Source organism: Lepisma saccharinum, chromosome 2 (assembly GCF_977018435.1).
Source record: "Lepisma saccharinum chromosome 2, izLepSacc3.1, whole genome shotgun sequence".
Classification (NCBI taxonomy): domain Eukaryota; kingdom Metazoa; phylum Arthropoda; class Insecta; order Zygentoma; family Lepismatidae; genus Lepisma; species Lepisma saccharinum.
The window spans coordinates 8,920,912-8,942,502 of record NC_139230.1 but is presented as its reverse complement, the minus strand read 5'-3'; the positions used below and the strand labels follow the sequence as shown (position 1 = coordinate 8,942,502).

At 39.3% G+C, this 21,591-nt stretch overlaps 1 protein-coding gene across 2 annotated transcripts in view; it reads right to left on the bottom strand.

The window, feature by feature from the left end:
* Positions 1-21,591, bottom strand: part of nompA (no mechanoreceptor potential A) — a 109,266-nt gene that overhangs the window by 76,557 nt on the left and 11,118 nt on the right. For both annotated transcript variants that reach the window (XM_083117025.1, XM_083117026.1), the window contains exon 2: positions 553-637. In XM_083117025.1, coding sequence (XP_082973151.1) covers positions 553-628 — 76 coding nt within the window. In that variant the 5' untranslated portion in view covers positions 629-637. The remainder of the gene's footprint in view (positions 1-552; positions 638-21,591) is intronic.

The following is a 21,591-nucleotide window of genomic DNA, read 5'->3' as shown; positions in this document are numbered from 1 at the left end:
ATTCGTACCATCGCAATTTAACTCCTGCGCAGTGAGGATCTTCATGGATATAACTAATAGTTAACTTTCATAAACCACAAGTTTACAAATGATGCTAGTTAACAAAAGAAAACATATATAGTAATTGCTTCATTGATCTTTCCACGAAATATATATAAGATCAAAGTACACTAAGATTGTGCATATAAACATTTAATCATTTTATATAACTGAGTAAAATATGAGTATTTTAAAACTGTGGAACGGACTAGAAAATGGAAATGAAATTAGGAAGGCATCAATGGAGCATCATGCGATCATATAGTTATTATGTTCCATCGATTCCTCTCAAACATGAGTATCATTAAATAATTTAAAATTTAAAATGGTAATATTTTCACGTTTAGAATTGCAACATGTTATTTATCAAATCGTGCTGTACATTTTATAAAAACATCTACAATAGTAAGTGCAAGTAAGAAGCTGTGAAAACGAGTAGCCAAGCTGCCATTGTTTTGAACATCTCAAAGCTTAGAAAGCAATGAAAGTAGCATAGTAAAATTTGGTACTTACCATCTGTTAACATTTTCAGTACAGTGAGAACTGTGATTGCTTGGACCATGCTTGGAAGATAGTGTTTTCTTCTCATTTTGATCACCTGAAAAAAGTACTTAAGTTAGCATGTTACTTTTTTTAAGTAACAAGGCTACGACGATAAACTGTGTACCTTCCAGTACGTCCTCAGTATTCGGAAATTCCACATGCACGCACACACACAACAAAAAACCCATATACTAGAACAAACACAGCTACAATATAATAGAATACGTGGTCTAGCAGTCAGTTCAAGCCACCAATAATAATAGAATGGCGCTCATGTCCCAGCATCCTACTCGCGTGTGCCATCAACAATGGTCAAATTGTGACGTAAAAGAGGAAGCCGCTTTGATAGGCTCGCTGCTGGCTGTCCAGCGAACCAACGTGTAGATTTATTGTCCTTGGCGTTTTATTTCGTTACAAACACCTCGTTTCTAGTCAATTGAATCCCCTCCCCCTTTCCCCCAGTCGGATGTCCTGTACGGTTCCCTGACTTTTTGCGCCACTCCCAGTTCTTTACCCAACATGTAGCAACTTCCATGTCAACGTAGATGGCTCTGGCATCGGCGCAGTTGGAGATGGGTTGATGAAACCGTCACAGAAAGTAAAAGTTGGACAAATTAATTACATTTCTCTGCTCTTCTACTATCTCAAGCTTTTGAACATTATCTAAACAGCAAAACTTTAGTGTGTTTGTTACAATTTAGTACAATACGAATCAGAAAGTTGTTCTTTCCGTCTCTTCTCGTCTGTACCTCGTACAACAATAGATACAAACTCATACCATACGCCAACAACGTACATCGTAACAATGGAAAACATTCACTGTCTCTCTCTACCTTCTTCGATGGCGTAGTGGTAAAGTAACCGAGAGGTCCCGGGTTCGATACTCTGTGTAGGCACATACTGGTTCAGAACCCACTTTAAACTATAGGTCCAGTCCAGATTAGCCTATGTGTTCATAAAGTGGATTTAAAAGGCAAATTCATTCACTCTCAAATAGAGACTGGACCTCCACGATGGCGCAGTGGTAACGTTGTCGCCTTGTAGCCAAGGCGTATATTGTTCTATACCCGGCGGAGGAACATGGTGCTTCGAATGCAACTTTAAACTATAGTTTTAGTCCCGATTAGTCTACCTGTGGATAAAACGGATTTACAATTAAAACTTGAATTTTAATAGACACTGAACATTCAGAAACATTGACAATAGATACTGTGAAATAAAAGCTTTCACCGAACAAGCCTAGTTTTAGAGTTTAAGCGTGGGTCAAAATTTCATCAGTTGAGGTGATTAATGGATAGCTAAGTCTCCAAGAGCCATTTCCGGTCATTTCGGGGATTTTTGATTGAGGTGGTTCTTAATGGTAGTGTGTATTTCACAGAATATTTCAAGTTTTTCACCATTGATAGTAGTAGTATTGTTGTAGCTGGCTTCTACTACCTAGCAGCCAGCGCAACATACTGCAACATAAGTACTGTCATTCACTGCACTCATCTGTATCGTGGCACAATATTATATTTTTGTATAGTTTTTCTACTTCTTGTATACAATGTATATTTTGTCTTACTTATTCTTTGGTCTTGAGCGGTATTGCAAAAACCATGTGGATACCGCATATCAAACTATTTATTATTGTTTGTGTGTGTGTGTGGTCTAAAGCATAACTATGATTATCACTTTTATGTTTATTTGGGAACACTTTCTTTTCAAGGAGTAGTAATTAAAACGATCGAAGTTGCTAACCTTTCTACAATGTTATGCATTGCTAGTTGCCTACATTGCTCTTCCCGAAAGGAACCAAGTGTTGCTTTAAGGAGCTCTCACACCAAAAGTATCAAATAATTGCTACTTGCTTCTTGGACGCAAAAAGCACTTAGCTGCTACTTTGGTGCGTGATTCTTTTGATTTACAAGATGAGCAGAAAAAAATCATGAACTCTTAACAGTATTTTTAAGTAGATGTTAGAATTATTGTGGATTTTAAATGTATGAAATGTGCATCGTCTCTAAAATGTACCAATAATCATGCCCGATCCTTTGCTCTTCAATTTTTTTATTTTATTTTTGTCGTTGTAATTAAAGAAACGCATTTCAAGATTTCTTATTTGGTTGGAGTAATATTTCTGGAGTAAATGATTTTGCGATTGGTAATTATTGAGCTAACGTTTCGTGTATCATATCAGAAAGATATTTTCCAATGCTCCTTTAAAGGCAGTGGCGTATCCAGGGTTTTTGAAAGGTGGAGGTTACGTATACCTTTCTTTAGTAGTCACTCCTCATTTTGCCATTATCTCCTGCCTTTAACGTTAATTTTTTTCTTAAGAATACTAGGTTAAAGGGGTTATGACCCATACCCCCCCCCCCCCCTTGGGCATGCCACTCTGTTCGGTCCTGACATATCTATCTGAGCATAAAGTGGGCTTAAAACAAGCTTCGCCAAACTTTTGTCAGACTGAGTTTTCCATTATTGAGAACCGAGAAGATGAGGACATGTTGGAATTCCTGTCCCACCTAATATTTTTGGAAACGAAAAGTAATAAGTCTCTCCCTTAGATGTTGAAAGATGCGGTTGACTAAGACGCGAGACATGAATGACAAGGTGGGCGGGTCGACCCCCTTCCAAAAGGCTGTGAAGCGTTGTAAGGCGACAAAACAATCAACACAAGCATTGGACAGTTATTCTTTTGAGTTTGCTTTGTCGTTTGGAGCATAGAGAGAAAGTAAATGCTTACAAACCATAACAGTTGTGGTGATGATGATGCAATATGTGTTAATTTTGCTTGGGTTCTTAAGAAACAGGGTGAAAACGAACTGCTTCTTGTTATTGAAAAATTATAATTCATTAACAAATCTCCTCGTTAAATTTAATTGAGTATTGAGTGCACACTGTTTCATTTTTAGGTTTCTAAGATATTTCTTGGTACCAGTTTTTGCTTGTCTTTTTCATGAGAAATGTCAAGGTTTAGTGACCAATTGTGAAAACTGTGAGTAATAACATAACCACGCCTTACCAAGAATCTGAACCTACTACTCAGGGTTTCGTTGCTATAGTGCCCCACAGAGCCGGCCCCGATGTTTGACTGCAGTACAATAACAAACAAACCTTCCATTATTTCCTATCCTGAAGTATAAAATTCACTTCCATTATTTTCCAGCGTTCTTCAGAAGACTTTAGAATCGGCTGGTAAGCACAAAGGTTGCAGCGTGTTTATCATGTCTGTGTCTGTCCATGGTAGCACGGTATGTGTGTGAAGTGAAATCATTTTAGATAAAAGGTTACAATGTTTCATCTAATCCCTATTGTGATCAGTTGTGTAGTTACAGAATATTATTGTTGTGCAATTTCCCCTTAAATAGTACGTACTGTATCTTGGTTACCTTACAAGATAATCGCGACAATGGATGATGAATTGATGAAACATGTGATGAACAACACAATGAAGCGGCCAAATATCACCCAGGATTTGAATCTAAGACCCCACGCTAAACACTCCACAACGAGTGTTGGCTTAAGTATTTGAAACGATAAGCAAGTATAGTATTTGTTTCTCCCCAGAATTCAGCTTGCATTCGCAAAGAAATACACGGATCAAGTGAAGAGGTATATACCGTCAGAAGCAAAAATAGATTATACTGTACTTAAAAGTTATATATACGTGTCGAGTTGCTATATTTGAGGTTTTGATCGTAAGTACATAGATACAACAAATAGTATGGAGAGCTGGCATTCTTTAGTTTTCAAACCCAACATAGGTACCCGAGAAAATCAAGTTCTTGAAAAATATTTGTTCTTGTTTGAAGTTCACTCTGTGCACAGATAAGCTAATCGAGCTGAACCTACAGTTTAAAGTGGGATCCGAACCACTATGTGCCTCTACCCTCTATCGAACTCTGGACCCCTTGATTAGAAGGCGACGATGTTACTACTACGCCATCGGGGAGATCCGAAAATGATCACAACGCAATTGTTTATCACTTGTACAGTCACAATTGTAATGGTGCCATTGAAGTCAATTATATCCTTACAACCCAGAAATGCCCATGACCGTACAGAGAGTATCTCGTTATTCTCTCTTCCTATTATTCCATGTGGTGATGTTTGGGGATGCTCATCATTAAAGGATTGTATGGCGAGGGAATTCACCCACTCCCTTTGATTCGCGATTAGTACCTCAACTTATACATTGTGTGGAACAAGTGAACTTTACCTCTAACTGTAATAACAATAAGTCGTGTCATTATTGTTGTTGCTCTTTATATTCTTGTATTATATGTGTTGTATATTTACTACTTTTCTGGGTTTATTTCAACGATGAACATAATTAGTGACTTGATGGAATACGTGAATAAAATAGTGAAGCACGTATATCTTTACCTGGGATTCGAACCTAAAATCTCTGGTTTCGTGGTGAGATAGTTAACCGCGCCCCACCGACCAAAATTTGCATTCTTTTACTTTTAAATCTACTTTATGCATAGAGAGGCTAATCGGTTCATGTATTATTGATTTGGTGTATTTAACTTCGTTTTTCTGTCACTTTTTGTATAATCGCGAATATAAGAATGAGTGATGTTAGGATGAAATTGATGAAGGAACACTCACAATGAACATCCATGCCAAGAGCGGGATTCGAACCCGGGACCCCTGGTGTCGTAGCGCGTTGTACTAACTACTCCGCCACGGAGGTTGGCGAGAGGCTAATCGGGACCTACAGTTAAAAATGGGATCCGAATCACTATCTATTTCATAACAGAATTGTAGTGTTAGTTAAGGTAAAAACGCACTTTAAAATGTCTTATTGCGTTTAGCATATATTAACCAGTGCTCGAAGTGAGGGGGGGATGCGGGGGGGATGGTATGCTCCCAGTCAGCAAAAGTTTCACAAAGCATCCACACAACTGTCTCATTGCCACCATACTACACCATAAGAGCATCCTCCATCTAACTCCAAAGCTCTACCAAACATTCCCACCGCTAACCCTTTCCACTTTAGCAGCTGATATTAACTAAATTGATAATAGGTATGTATGTAAACAAAAAACAACATATCGTATAACCCATATAATATCGTATATTTTATTAAATCGAGAAAAAATAAAGTAAATAATACGATATTATAGGGGTGTTATACGATATATTCAGACTTCGCAATTATCGCATATCCGTTGTAGTTCTTAAAATGAATCACCAGCGGATAGGATGGGTTGGGGGCAATTATATTGCTGACTAGGTTAATTGAATTGGAAAACTACCATGCATTAATTGTAAGATTTGTACGAAAATCATTTCTTAAGATTGTGTGTTCATGTACATTTTCCATTCTTTTCCCGTGTGGTGTATAATCACGTTTATGCTGACTAATCAAATGAACGTTTAAAGTAGCAGACAGGCATTTGCTGAATCTTCAGAACTTGAACACCGAGAGTCGTCTCCTTGGTTGAACGTCATTTCCTTGCACCAGCTTGACACCGGGATACACCTGCACTACACCTAGTGTCAAAAAGGGCAGCGAACTAGACTGGGCTATTGCATGTCCCGATTGTAATGGAAGTACACCCTTTGTAACAAAGCATATGGAGTTGCAGTTCGACCAAGAGACATGCATGCAGAACGATGCACTCCGATCATATAATGAAGCTTACTCTTCCACCTTCCCCACCTTCCACCGGAAGTATGACACTGTGTCACACAAGGAGCTCTGAATAAAACTTTGTCGCCTAATGTGAACTGTCTTTGCCGGAACATTGAAGCAGTCATACCTACAGCTGTGTCATTGTCAAATCATATTCATTTTCGTTTTCCTCCAAAGCACTCACCTCGCCACCAAAGATATTCTATGCCCAAGTCTGTAAAAGTAACTAGGAATATCGTAATAAGGGGCGGGGGTAATCCTTTTAGTTCAAAATGTCCTTGTCATATTTCAACATATTTTCAGTCATGCGGCGTTTATCTTTTGGAAGAAAGACTGGAGGATAGGGGATTATAAACCCCCCGGCTTGAGCCTCCACTGACTACGGAGAGTCATAGTTGGGGTCTGTGTAAGGGGTGACCTGAGAAGTACCCAAAGTCAACCTCAGTTCCACGCAAAACACTTAGATCCTAGAAAACTGCAGGCCAACGAGGCTCTGGCGCCTCAACCCACGGCCAGTATAATCCTCTCTGGGGGTCATGTTGCCCTGTGTGTTCTTATTTGTGCGAGTGCCACTTTACAGCCTTAGCTTTTAATTAGGGTATGCAGATTTTATCCTCAGTTCTTAGTTTCATTTGTGAAAATGTTTCTTTTTATCTCACAGCACATGATTTTTTTTTCTGCCTACTGTAGCCAATCGACAATGGTGAGGATTAATGATGATTGTGTGAAATTAATGAGAACGTAAATGCAAAGCTAGGTAGAGATTCGAATCGTGCCATCCTAAGTTGAGCAAAGTCCAGAAAGGCAACTATTTATTTAAAAATAAAACTAAAGTCCAGACATTAATTTCCTCCATAAGAAATACTCGGGATTCTGAATATGTATGTTGATCATTAATTTAAAACACAGATAATTAAAGATTAATAATCAACTTCGGGTTCTTCTTACATTTGCAATAAGACAAGATACATGCACATAATGTGAAACTCTTCCCTGGCTTTTTAATACTCGTGACGTGAGATTTACACCAGTAAAGATTTAAGTGTGCACTTTATGCAAACTGGCCTCCCGAAGGCGTACTGGTGACGTCGTCACCTTGTAATCCCGTTTGGACGCACACATTGGAGGCACATAGGGTTCTGATCTCACTTGAAACTGTAGGACCAGTCCCAATTAGCCTCTCTGAGCAAAAAGTGGACTTAAAAACTGAAACTTTATGCAAACTGACCTCGCCCCCCCCCTCCTTTCGGGCTATCCGGCATTCTTCTGCCTCTTTACCCTGTTCGCACCACAGTGCAGCAGGCCCCCGTGGCGGAATGGTTAGCACATCGCGCTACGACGCCAAGGATCCCGGGTTCGAATCCCGGCCTGGGCATGGATGTTTGTGAGTGTCCATTCATCAATTTCATCATATAATCACTCACCCCCATCTTCGCAAATTAGCCAAAAGTGGCACAAAGAGCGAAGTAAAATAAAGCAAATCAATCAATCCAACTTATGCAGCAAACTGTCGATTTTTAAGACATCATCGACTCAGGTCTTCGCGCCAGGACATCTCAACAGCTTCTTGGTATAAGAGCTATGTGGGGCGTCATTAGAGTTTCCTGGTTAACATAATAATGCCATATTACGGAAGAGTTTTATTTGCTAGAATTGCTTATTCAGTACCGTCTTGCAACTTGTAATGTGTAAAGTGTGAACAAAATAAAACACAAAGGGGTGGTTAACATTCTTTCAATTTAACCGTTAAATGAAATGGGGAAGATGTGAGCCTCTGATGCCCCAAAATAGACCTCAGGAATGTATTTGTGCCAGCATAGCACTTACATAGCCAGTCTGAATCGTTGGTAGTTGGAAGTAAAATAAATTAAGGAGTCTGAAGGATCTCTTGGACTCATATGATAATTTGGCCACCCCGAATTTGTGCACCCCTATAGATCGAGCCCACTGGAGAGGTGTGAGGGGTGACCTTTTGAGAAGACGCCTAAATGTCAAACTTCCATCCACGTACTACACCCTGGACTGCATTTAGCAATCTAGCGAGGCTCTGGCGACTCGAATCAGAGCCAATGTATACAATGTGGAGCATGTGCTGCGTCCTGTCCAAGTGTGTTTATCTATTTCGCCTTATCATTATTCATCCTCATCTTCGCAATTATCCAAAGTGACAGAAACGCGTCGTGTAATAAACTAAGTTGGGGTGGAGTGGTTAGCATAGCGCGCTACAACGCGAGGGGTTCCGGGTTCGAATCCCGACCTGGGTGTTCTTTGTGAGCGTTCCTTCATCAATTTCATCATATCATTACTCATCCTAATCATCGCTATTAGCCAAAAGTGGCAGAGAAGCGAAGTAAAATAACCTAATACAGTCAATCAATCAGTTGTCTGTTATTGTGCACCGTGTACTTTATGCCTTATTTCTTCTTTATTGGGAAGCTGGAGAGCATCTCAGGAAAGTTGAATAGTTTTGAATCCAGTCCAATGAAGTAAACTAAATCACTCAATCAATCAATGAAGTAAACTAAATTAATCAATCAATCAATGAAGTAAACTAACTCAATCAATCAATGGAGCAAACTAAATTAATCAATCAATGAAGTAAAGTAAATCAATCAATCAATCGAGCCCACTGGACCAAGGCCTAAATCTGGTCCTGGCTTCAATCACTTATACTATAGTTATACAGTAGAACGTCGTTTATCCGCATTAATTGGGACCGAAGGTTGTGCGGATAACGATTTTTGCGGATAATCAAACATGTGTTTATTTAACTAACAAAAGCACGTACAGTACAGGTTTATCTTATACATACAATACACAGTACTACATACGTATACATGTACAAGAAAACAAAACACATGAGAAAATGAGAAAGCACTCGTTGAATATTGCTTTTTTGAGTGTGCGGATGATTGACGTGCGGATAAACGACGTTATACTGTATATATTAGTTACAGGCTAGTATCTGTTTTACGGGAGACTGTTTGGACCTCATAATCATTATATTCATTTGGTAAATTGAATTAGAATGTTTAAATCATCCATATCCCTTTTTTTTAAACAGACATTTCAAACATCTCCCCCCCCCCCATATCTATCTACCTTATTGAAAGCCAACTCACATTCAAGTGACATTGATGGAAACATATTTCGAAGGTCGAAAGGATAATTCCCTCCGGTCAAAAGTGCACAGGCAGCTAAATATCATGTATCTTGATCCCAAGATAAGGAACTTGTGTGTCAGTGAGGCAACGAACGGACAAAGGACCTTTCCACAATCACTGCCAAGGCCTCACAGCAGACAGAAACAACGGCGAAATCACGCAACATATAGTAACAAGGAACAAAATTTCCGATCTAGTCGTAATTCTGATTAGGGGGGGGGGGGGAGGTGATTGCGTGTAACATAGAGGAGGAAGCCATAACACACGTTATAGTCCTGAAAGGACATAACGACAGGACACTGCACCTCTGAGGTCAACACACTATTTTGACATGTTCCGCTCATAATCACTTGGCCGTATCCTTCCCCCCGATACAAAACACGAAAGTGGAGGGGGGAGACAGGAGTTATGTGAAAAGAACGGAATTTGAATAGCAGGTAGCGATTCTTATTGTCCGGCGGCCATCTCAATAACGCCCTCTTCCGCGATAAACTCCACCTTCTGAAAATTATTCGAAGCTTCGTTCCAATGGTGTATGTACGACAGACGCAGAACACATAACTCTTTTGCTGTGATATATTGGTCTGTCGCCATTTCGACGCGCCTGATCGATTTTAAAAGCAATACAAATGTTTTTGTCCTCTTCCCTCCCCCCCTCACATTTTTTTTTAAATGAAGTACTTTAACCTCAGCGGATGATACTACGTGGAGCCATCAGTTGCAAGAGTGATGGCGCTGAGGATTCTGGGTGTTTGAGCATATCCGTGTCCGTGTCACAATGTCGGAATGAATAGTTGTGAGCTGAAAACAGAGTGCTCTTTCTTGTCAAGACCGTTTAGGTTTATGTGTGAAAATCAGGGTGTTCCCTCTTTTTTTTCGGTACCCACATACTTAAATCAATCACGTGTTCAATCTGTGTCAGCTTAAAGCAAATCAGGGCCCTTAGAAACTTGCTTGAACAACTTTATGCATTTTTTTTTATTCAGAGGAAGTAATTGTCTAAATACTCTTCTCGAATATTATTCAGAGGTTGAAGGGCTGTCACTCAAAATCATGGTCAACCTAAATGATTAACCCAAACATGGAGATGAATTTTGTTTAAATAACGACTTTCACAAACTTACTTTTCATTATTTATATCATTGTAATTTTGTATTAGGTCAAGGTGTATTATGAATACGTGGTGCATTTGAAAGGGCATGGACTGGGCAAATCATTGTAAATAAAAAATAGGAAAAAATATGAAATTCTGTTCATATAATCACTTTTCCCGGATCCAGAATAATAGTTTGTTCCGAATTTACAGCATGTAAAGAAACCAGATTTTGGGCTCCCATTCGAATACGGTGACTCACGTAAAAAGTGTTTACAAACAAAATTTGCTTGAAAGCTGTCCAATAAATAAGCACCTGAAAAATTCGCGTAAATAAAAACATGAAAAATATCGATGAAAGATTTCGAACAAGAACCTGAAATATCTCGTTTTTTAAAATTGTCTATAAATTTGAAAATTGAATGTGTGAAAAAATAAACTTATATTCAGGTCTTCAAGACAGAAGTACAAACGAAATGAATTGGTGTCACGCTATTTTTTATGTTTATCTGAGTTGATATGCTTCATACCGGAATCGCAACGATCACATGCTGCACAACAGTTAATGAATTGTTGAAAAGGTCATATATACATGCCTGACCAGGGTTCGAACGTGGGACCTCTGGCTTCGCAGCGCTTACGTGACTACTAAACCACGGTTGCCAGCACACAAAATAATTAGATCATTTTCTGCACAAACCTTTACTATTGTTACTTGTCGAATCTTTGGTACCATCTCAATTCGGCCCGTGCGTTTTGGTGAGTTTTGTACAGTCACGGACACTACTGGGTTGTAACATTCACATTAACTTTGAATGGTTTGATTGATTGATTTGTTGTTTAAAGTCCACTTTATGCACAGTAAGGCTAATCGGTACTGGACCTACAGTTTAAAATGGGATCCGAACCACTATGTGCCTCCACCGGGTATCAAATCCGGGACCCCTTGATTACAAGGCGATGACGCTACCACTGCGCCATCGGGGAGGCCTAACTTTGAATGGGATCATTACAACCCAGAAGTGTCCATGACTGTCCAGTTTTTTTTATCCAAGAAGCCTATTTTCGTTGTGTTACGTGAGCTGTACAATTTTTCTTTCAAAGCACTGTCTCGCATGCACTTTCGGCAGGGACGGCGCCAGGGGTGGGCACGGGTGGGCAAGCGCCCACCCAAAAATTCCTGTGCCCACCCGATTGCCCACCCAATCAAATTCAATAAGTACATATACTTGGAGATATATGAATAATTCGATAAATAAGTGTATTCTGGTGTTCATAACATATATATTTTACTTGTGAATATTATCTATGCTAGAAATATTCACATATTATCAACCCATAAAAAGCCAATTTTATCATTAGAAAGTGAAAGTAAATACTAGAGCTATTGAAACAAAAACTGTAATCAAATGAATACTTCCATGATTAAAAGCAGTTAGTAGGCTTAGGAGGCTCAAAATTATGCAGGGTATGATCAAGATTATATCAGAATTTAGGTCGAACTTGAGGACTGCAGCTCCGGGCCTCCACATATGTACTTAAATCCCGGCCTGGGCATGGTTAAAATAATCTCTAAATAAACAAATAAAATCATCATCTTAGCGTTACTTCTACCGGCAACACAATACATTATTTTGACTTTTTAATTATTATTATTAGAATAATTTAATCAAGAAGACTTAGATGGGCAGGCCATGTGACCCGAATGGCAGAGTAAGAAAATAGTTTACAGGATTCTTGTTGGGAAACTTGATGGTAAGAGACCAGTAGGAAGGCCAAGACGAGGATGGAGGGATAACGTTGAGATGGACCTAAAAGAAATCGGCAAGGATCGAAAAGATTGGACTGATCTTGCCCCGAATAGGGACAGATGGAAGGCTTCTGTTGCTGAAGCCATAAACCTAGAGAGTATAATATAGTTTCAATTAGCTCTGCATTAAAATTCCAGAAGTGTCCCTTTTTTTATTTCATTACAATTTGTATATACTTCTTATCTTCAAATATCAATATGGTATGCGAAATATCAACTTTATATTCATTTTACTAATAAGAAGGAATCACAATAATCACTACAATACTGCAGTGAATAAATTTTAATAAACCAGTAATGTATGGAAAAAGCTACAGAATTATTCAATTGCTAATGAGTGGCTTATCCTATTTAGAAATCCTCGTTCCATACATAAATTTTGCCACATGAATCAGCCTAAAATGTCAACAGAATCTGTAGATGCAGCTGAAGTAAAGAAAAAAAGTTATGTCACGAAGTATCCAGAAGACGATTTTATTAGTTTGTTTTTAAATCCACTTTTATGCTCAGATAGGCTAATCGGGACTAAACCTACAGTTTAACGTGGAACCAGTGTGCATTGCGCTTCCACCAGAGGAGGAGGGAGTCGAACACAGGACGTCTTCAATATAATGCGACAGCGTTATGCCTTTGGGGAAAAATGTACAGAAAGAACTCGCACCAAACGTGGCATTTTATCACCACAGCAGGTGCGTCCATTTTAGGAGGGTGATTGTCTGAAGCAAATATTTGAGACTTTGGGAAAACAACATCATTGTTCACGGAATTAGCTGCCTTGACTTGATCCATTAATGAAACGCTGTGCAATTGAAACTACCATCTCAACTTTCTAAGAGGTATGAACTAATGCAACTCCATTTTTGGAACAGTAAGTTGTGGTTGATTTGTTATATTTAACCTTTAAACAGCCGAGCCGGTTTTCGAAAGTAACCCCTCTCTCGCCTTTGCACGCGATTTTTAAATTTTTACACTTATTTCAGAAAAACGTTATATCTCGGATACTATTTGAGCAATCTACTTCGGATAACTTTTGTTTGAAAGCAAAAGCATCAGAGCACGTGACCGTGTACAATTCAGAAAGCCCAAGTGAGAAAAACGGGGTTGGGAGGGGCCAAGTCCCAAAATTTTAATGAAAAAAAATCTGGCGTTCTCACCCTCTTCTCCCGTTATTTTGGAAAAAGGGCGCAAACATTTGCATTGTTTTCAAAGAGTAGACTTTTTGCAACAAAGCGAAACTTGTTTCAAGTTCTAGTTCTCATACAAGCTGAAATATGAAGCAATATGTACAATTTGCATTTTGGCTAAAAATAGCTAATTTGCATATTAGAGAAAGGGGGAGGGGTGGGTTTTCTTCCACATGACATTTCAATGTCTTGTCTCAACATCTGTCAGCGTTTACAACCTCACATACAAGTATGAAGGTCCTAAAAGCACGTGAATGTTGTAATCCGCACCATGGGTCATATATGACCCATTGGCTGTTTAAAGGTTAAGTCATTTTTCTGCTAATTTTGATAATGACGGCGATAAGGTTCAATGGTGATTAGATTAAAGTTACGAAGGGGCGAAAACAAACACAAGCTGACACTCAAAATACAAACCCTCATAAATTATTACTTTGACAGTGGTTCCAAGCACCAGGGACTCGTTGCCTGAAAGAATCAAGTTTCTAGGGTGTGCTGCACAGTATAGAGGTTGACATTCTAGTGTGTTCGAAATGGTCACGCCATGCAACCCAAGTCATTATGAAAAATAGATGAATTATTACTGGCACGGTGATCAACTTCGATGAATTCCTTGTGTCCTAAATCATTTTGTTACCTCAAAAAATATGTTCATGTAACCAACCATACGTGTATTGCTTCTCCCGCATTAGTAACATGACAGTTCAGAAAATGAATAACAACTTAGCTAACAATCTCTTCAATTCTGAACAGATTTTTCGATCTTACTTGTTTGTGAGTGATATTCTGTCAAAATAGCCTTTCATTATCCTAGGAATACTTCATGGACAATGAACAAAGACTTTGATTTCCGTGTGTGTTTTAAATCATTCCTAATAAGACGTTCATTTTAATCCAAACATTTAGTGGCGGCGATTAGGAGAGCCGGGAAGTGGGGGATGCGGTTCCCTCTCCAAATTTTGCCACTTTTTGCCCCTGCACTATGGCCTTTTTATGCTAAGCCTTTTCTACCAAGAAAAAGTTGTATATTGTCCTTGCCCCTCAAATGTTGGCACCCAATCGCCGCTACTACAAACATTCAGATAGATTTGTCAGTTGTACAAACCTTGTAAGCTAAGAAAAGTTACCCCCAAGGAGTAAGAAAACTCTTTCAGTCAAAAATTTATACGATGAAAATACTATGCTCAGGAACATGCATTTAAATTACGAGAAACTTCACGATTGTCTACCATCGCACTTTCTATTATTGTCGCCGAATACATAAAATCAAGTATGTGCCTTGTATTTGCAACACAAACTTAAATCTAATTCAAATTTATTTCACTGTATTAACATGCATATTTTAGAATGTATGGCTGGGGTATGGCTCCGCATGTGTAAACACTTCCTTGTGTCCATCAGAGACAAAACGAAAGGAAATGGAACAATATGCGAGAATAGATTAGAAAAGAATAAAGAGGAAAACAAGGAAAGGAAAAAGAAGTAAGAGGAAAATCGGGAGTGTAAGAGAGAGGGGGATACATACGTACACATACATGGTCTTACATTTATACTGCCCACCCTAATCTATCAATAAGGAGCTTCTGCCCACCCGGTCGAAAATTTCTGGCGCCGTCCCTGACTTTCGGAGTATACGTGAACGAAACTCGGTAGTTTCAAGGTATCTATTGCATCACACAACGTCACGAAAATTTCGAGGAAAAGCTGCACAGTTGAAAACACTGTAAATTCAAAACTTTGGAGGTGAAATTTTTACACAGCAGAAAACCCACTTTCCCTATCTTAGGGTTTGCCGACCTCCGTGGCACAGTCGTTAGTACAGCGCGCCACGACATGTTCGAATCCCGACCTGAGTATGAGTGTTCTTTGTGAATGTTCCATCATCAGTTTCATCATATCATCGCTCATCCTCATCTTCTGGATTAGCCAAAAGTGGCAGCAAAATAAACCAAATTAATCAATCAATGTTGGGCTTTCTTCCCTTCCTAAGCTAGTTTATCAGAAGTGAAAATGTGTGCAGCACTTCTCACAAGGTTTAAATACAGAAAATTTACTTCCTCGTATGAAGCGAGCTTTTTACGAAGCAAGTTGGCTTGATCTAGCCTCACTCGCAGTGTTGCCACAGTTGATACGAGAAAGACGCTAAATCTTCACATAAAATATAAAGAAAGTTGCATCTGTCTACATGTAAAAATCGTGTCGTAAAATTTGATTTTAGAGCTGCTATTGTAATTTCAGGATAAATTCCGGATTTTCCAGGGATTCTTTTTTTATTTTTTATTTTTCAAATTTTAAGTCAAAATATCCTTTCGTGAAGTGAGATTCCTCCAATTTGTTGCAGGCATGTTAAAAATATAATAGAGCCAGATAATTCCAACCAATAAATTAAATTACAGTGCATGTGTGTTTAAATAAATATTAAAAAATGAAAAATCTAATTTAATTATGATCAATTTTCACACGGCAGTTAATTTCAAAAGCCGTGGTGGTCCAGTAGGTATGGCGTTTGACTGCACGCTTGGGACTCAGGTTCGATTCCGGAAAGGTAGGAGTTCTTCCAGCAATGTCCCTGCATCAAGCGTGGGGTTCGACGAAATTGTAATACATGGGTACCTGGGGGAAACCCTGGGGAGGGAGGGGGATAAAGACAGCCGGAGTGTGGTGCTGATTATATCACCTCTACAAAAATTGTGAATGTGTGGATAACTACATTTACATTCACATTCCTCCAAATGTTTTCACGGCATTTTGCAATCAAAGATGAGGCTAACGGTAATCCACCCTATTGTAATGTAGGCAAATTCCCTAACAAACATCAGATGCCTTACAGATAATGATGACTATGATGGGAAGTCTTTGAGGATTCGAATCTAGGACCTCTAGATTAAGAGCTCACTACATGCAAACCCTTGGATCGTTGAGCTGTAGTATAATAGTATTTTCTTATATTTCCCATTAACAAATTATACTATTAATATGGCTATAATTTGTAATTGTTAGTACATGTTGTGATTACTCGAACCTAGAATGAAACACATTTTTAATATTTGTGTAATTTATTGTCCTTCAATCTCCAATTTTAAAAGCATGCTCCCTCCGTCAATCTTTGCCAGTCAACAGTGGCCCCCCGCCCACACCGCTGGAAGTACATAGTGGTTTGGATCCCACTTTAAACTGTAGGTCGAGTCCCGATTAACCTCCTGAACATAAAGTGAACTTAAAATAAGAACTCAAACAAACTAAACACAACTGAAAGTCTGTACCGCCAATGGTTGCAATGTGCAGTGGGGAGCTTTACATTTACCTAGTTAATTTCAACTGTCACGCTTTTAAAACGCATTTTCAGAAAATTTGCAGTTGATTATTTAAATAAGCATACTCTAATAACATAGATAGTATATAAGAAAATTTAATGGATTATTATCAGTGGATTATATCTTTCGCCTAACAACAATTTAGTTCACGGTGTCTCTCACCATACTAGGCATAGTACCAGGTTTCATCATTTACAAAGAAAACTCGCCTTGACTAATTTAAGTGAGAAACTGATCTTCGCATGAAAAATACATTGATCAGCATGCAATTGTACCAGTGTATCCAAGTTGGACAAGTCTGACCGCCGCTTTAGTTCTTCCTAATCTCCTAATTTTCTTTTCACAAAGGCCCAATTTATGGTCATTGTGGCTCTAAATTTTCCCGTACACCCCCTAAATACGTACTCACACCCGCACATGGATTGATTGGATTTGTTTTATTTATCTTCGCTTCTCTGGCACTTTTGGCTAATCGGGTAAAGATGAAAGGGACACTGGCAAACAATCAACGCACACAGCACTAGCTCCACGGATGATTATGCTCTCAGAGAATCCAGACACCAGTGTCTCGCTAGTATGGAAAATGCCGTTCTGCGTGGAAGGACAGCATTTGGTTGTCTTCGCAAAGGGTCACCCTTATAACTAGGGAACGGAACTTTATGTGCTAAAAAAACTCAGAAATATTTATTTTTTTATGTGTCATAAATGTTGAAAACATGTGATAGAAACAGGAAAATATGTGACAAAAATAAAACAAAACATTTGGTAACAAAAACATAATGTTACATGGATTTTAAACAGCTGAAATCAGTTTTTAAATGCTTACCCTTAGTGAGCTATTTTTTTTTTTGAAAAGTAGCAGTGGATTACCATAGTTTTTTTCTAAATTCTCCACTGTAAATCTGTGACAATTATCTCTAAAAAGCATCTTATATTGTGAGAAAGATCGCTCCACGTCACAAGAAACAATTCTTGCATATTTGAAGCACGAAATGCCATGCACTAACGCTGAAGTTTTCCAAGGGTTCCTCTTCCTCTACTTCACCTTCCAAAACACGTGCAATTTGACAGAAAGTTTGAAAACCTTCATTTTTCCCAAAACTTTCTGTACGTTTAGATATTAGCACTTGTGCGTTAGATCCATTTTCCCCCAATACGATCGTAGGCGAGGCGCGAGAAGTCTGCTAGCGAGCGTGTTCAAAGACAAAACAAACCGAACCCTCTCGATATGAAAGAGGTGCGGAGAATAAACATTTTTCCTTCGAGGATTTCGAGGTAGCTGAAGTCAATGAGCGATTTTATGTACTTAAAATGAAAATTCGCAAAATATGTATTTACATAAGGAAAACTGGAAAATATGTGTTTTTATGTAAAATAAAATTTGCTGTGTTGACATATAAGGCTATGATTAGAATTATGGCAAAAACGAGGGGGTCTATCTTATCAAAAAAAAAACAAAAAAAAAAACATTTATTTACAAGTTCCGTTCCATACTTATAACCCTTCCATTCTCCACGATGGAGAATTCTGGATAAACCCCTGAATTGAATCAGGAAAGACAGTGGCCAAGTTCTCCGGATTAGTTGCTAGGACACCTAAAGCCTGGGAAATCGTTCTTCAATATTTCAAGAATTTCGTTGCAAGCAGGATTTAGCGCCTTGTCGCTACAGTTGGCAACTATGGAGACCCCAGTGGAAACATCCTGTGTGGAAAATGTTTGCACACGTGCTAATGTTCAGCGGTGTATTGGAGATGACAGCCACTCATTGTAAGAAAGGGTAGGCTGAACCAAAACAGAAACAAACGCGATAATCGAGAACAATGGTATCTCACATTACGGGTTGTTGTTTATTTCTTCCTTCTTGAGATTTTTTTTTTCTCGTGTCCAATCTGACGGTTCCCCTCACATGCAGTTTCTGTTACCAAGTCAATTCTAGCTCGCAGGCATTACGAGCATATCAACATCATGTTACTTAATGCGACCAAAATATGTTAGAAGGGAAGGCAATTAGAAAACAGCTAGTAAACGTCAAGGAAGAAATATGGCGGAAAGAAGAAATACCAACTCCAACTTCATGTTTACGGTTGGCTATCAAGGACTAACAACGGCATGGCCCACCGCCGCTGTTTTCTGTATTTCGAGGCTGGACTCCGCTACATCTATACTTATAATAGCTCCCTTATTGTCATCACAATACTGGATCAACACCGATTTGTTTAATTCCCACGGGGAATCGAACCTGGGACCACACGCACCAAAGGCGAGAGCGCTAACCATACGGCGGATACAAGATTCGTGATTCTTTCCTGCCCACCATAATATATCGCCGGCCTCCGTAGCGGAGTGGATAGCACAGCGCGCTACGACGCCAGGGATCCCGGGTTCGAATCCCGTCCTGGGCATGGGTGTTCTTTGTGAGTGTCCCTTCATCAATTTCATCATATCATCACTCATCCTCACCTTTACGATTAGCCAAAAGTGGCAGAAATGCGATGTAAAATAAGCCAAATCAGTCAATAAATACTAAAAACAAAAAGAATGTGAGCCGCGGTGGTCTAGCCGGTATGATGTCTGACGGCCCCGCGGGAGATCCGGATTCGATTCCCGGGGTGGGTGATTCAGGTCGGAATTTATCCGGCTTGTTCCCCGCATAAAGCGGCTCTGTAGCTCACCGAGCCTCAAATCAATGGGTACCTGGAGACAACCCTAGGTGGTAAAGGCGGCCGGAGCGTGGTGTTCATCACATCACCCCCAAACTGACCGAGATCGAGAATGTGTGGGGCCCTACCCTCACATCCCCTAGACATGCCTTCATGGCACGGTGCTACATGTACGGGGGAGTTTAACTTTACCTTACATATCATTGAACAGCTGCTGCCCATCCACTCACTATTTCTCTGTAAGTCTATGAGCAAGTCTATGCTGTGCAATGGCAGTAAACAAAATTACAAAGAAGATCCGTGAGCCGTCCTGCATATTTTGATAATTTTGCTGGGAGAGGCAGCTATTACTTACAAAAAATATTTAAAACAACAAATGTTGATTTATCAATATTAGTAACATCCGGTGCATTCTGATTATTTAACGTTTTCTTTGTAATTGAAGAACAACGATGAGGATGAATGGCAAATCTGTCAAATAGTCAGGGGAACACAAACACAAATACTCAAAATATGTGATTAGAACCTACGACTCCTGGCTTCGATGTTCGATAATAAGGAACTTTGCCAAGGAAGAAGAAGCGAAGTTTATTTTATTCAAATTGATTTGTTTTGTTGTTAACCACTTGTACTATGTGTTGCTGTTCAACACGGCCCGTATGCCTTCCCTCCTTGTTTTCTTATACTATTTCTCTCATTGAGTATTTTTTATAACGGCTGTGTATATCCATCCATATAAATATCCGTCCATTTTTTCTCCATTTATTTTATTACATATTTTTAACTGTATAGCGCACTTTTCCATATTTTAAGTGTTACTATTACTCTCCGCTTATTTTCTATCGTTCATGCACAAATAGTTTAATCTGGAGCGGATCTACAACTTAAAGTATAAACCAGTGAAATGTGCGTGCTCCCCATTTGTTGTCTAATCCGGGAGCCTTTCATTACAAGAGGACGACATTATTCACTAAAATATTGGTGTCCCAGTTTATTTCTGCTGGTTAATTATGATGATGATGATGATTTGCTTTATTTTACTTCGCTTCTTGTGCCACTTTTGGCTAATTTCCGAAGATGGGTATGAGTGATGATATGATGAAATTGACGAATGGAAGCTCACAAACATCCATGCGCAGGCCAGGATTCGAACCCGGGACCCCTGGCGTCGTAGCGCGATGTGTAACCTGATGGTTAATTATAATCCCTCTCCTCTGATTTTTATTTTATTTTATTTTTGTTATTTAGCGTCGCTTTTCCGCCAGTTTTGGCTAATCGCGGCGATGAGGATAACTGCTTATATGATGAAATTGATGAAGGGACACTCAGAAAGAACAAGCATGCCCAGGCTGGGGGGGCGGATAATGTCGACAGTCTCAATGGCAAAGTGATTACAGAAACAGGAACCTACTTTCGAATAAAAATATAAAGTGCTCCCCTGTGCTTTGCACCACGCCATGAAGGCTAGTAGAGGGTGTGAAGTTAAGGCCTCACACTTTCTTGATCACGGCCGAAGGTGTGGGTGATGTGATCAGCACCGCATTTAGCCCCCCAGAGTTTCCTCCAGGTATCCACTTTATACAACTCTGGGTGGGCGTCGGAGCCGACTTTTATTTTTGTTATTTATTGGCTTACTAACTTTCGAATGTAAGGTTCGTATATTGCCCAATCATCTATTTTGCTGCCGATACGGTGTCCGAGCTCGTTAAGTGGTCCACTTTTCATCTTGCCATCAAAGTCCCAGGGTTCGAACCCCAGCCTGAATATTATATGTAAGAGTCCCTTCATCAATTTCATATATTCACTCATACTCATGTTTGCGATTAGCCAATAGTGGCAGAAAACCGACGTAGAATAACAAAAATACAAATACAAATCTATTTCGTCAGTTCATCCTCTATTCTCATCGTCGCGATTAACCTTGAGAGGTAAAAAACGTGACGTAGAAACTTAAGTTACAATATGAATTCATGGTATCTATGAAGTTATATTCTGTTCAGCATCAAAGCATTTTGGTGGACTACGAGAGGCGATGCCAGAACTGAAACGTTAACAGAATGATGCATCGAACAACCCCAATTACTTTGCTACCGAACTGCGAAGCGACGTTTACAGGCAAGTGCCTGGGAACGTTTGGTGAACACCCCATCAACA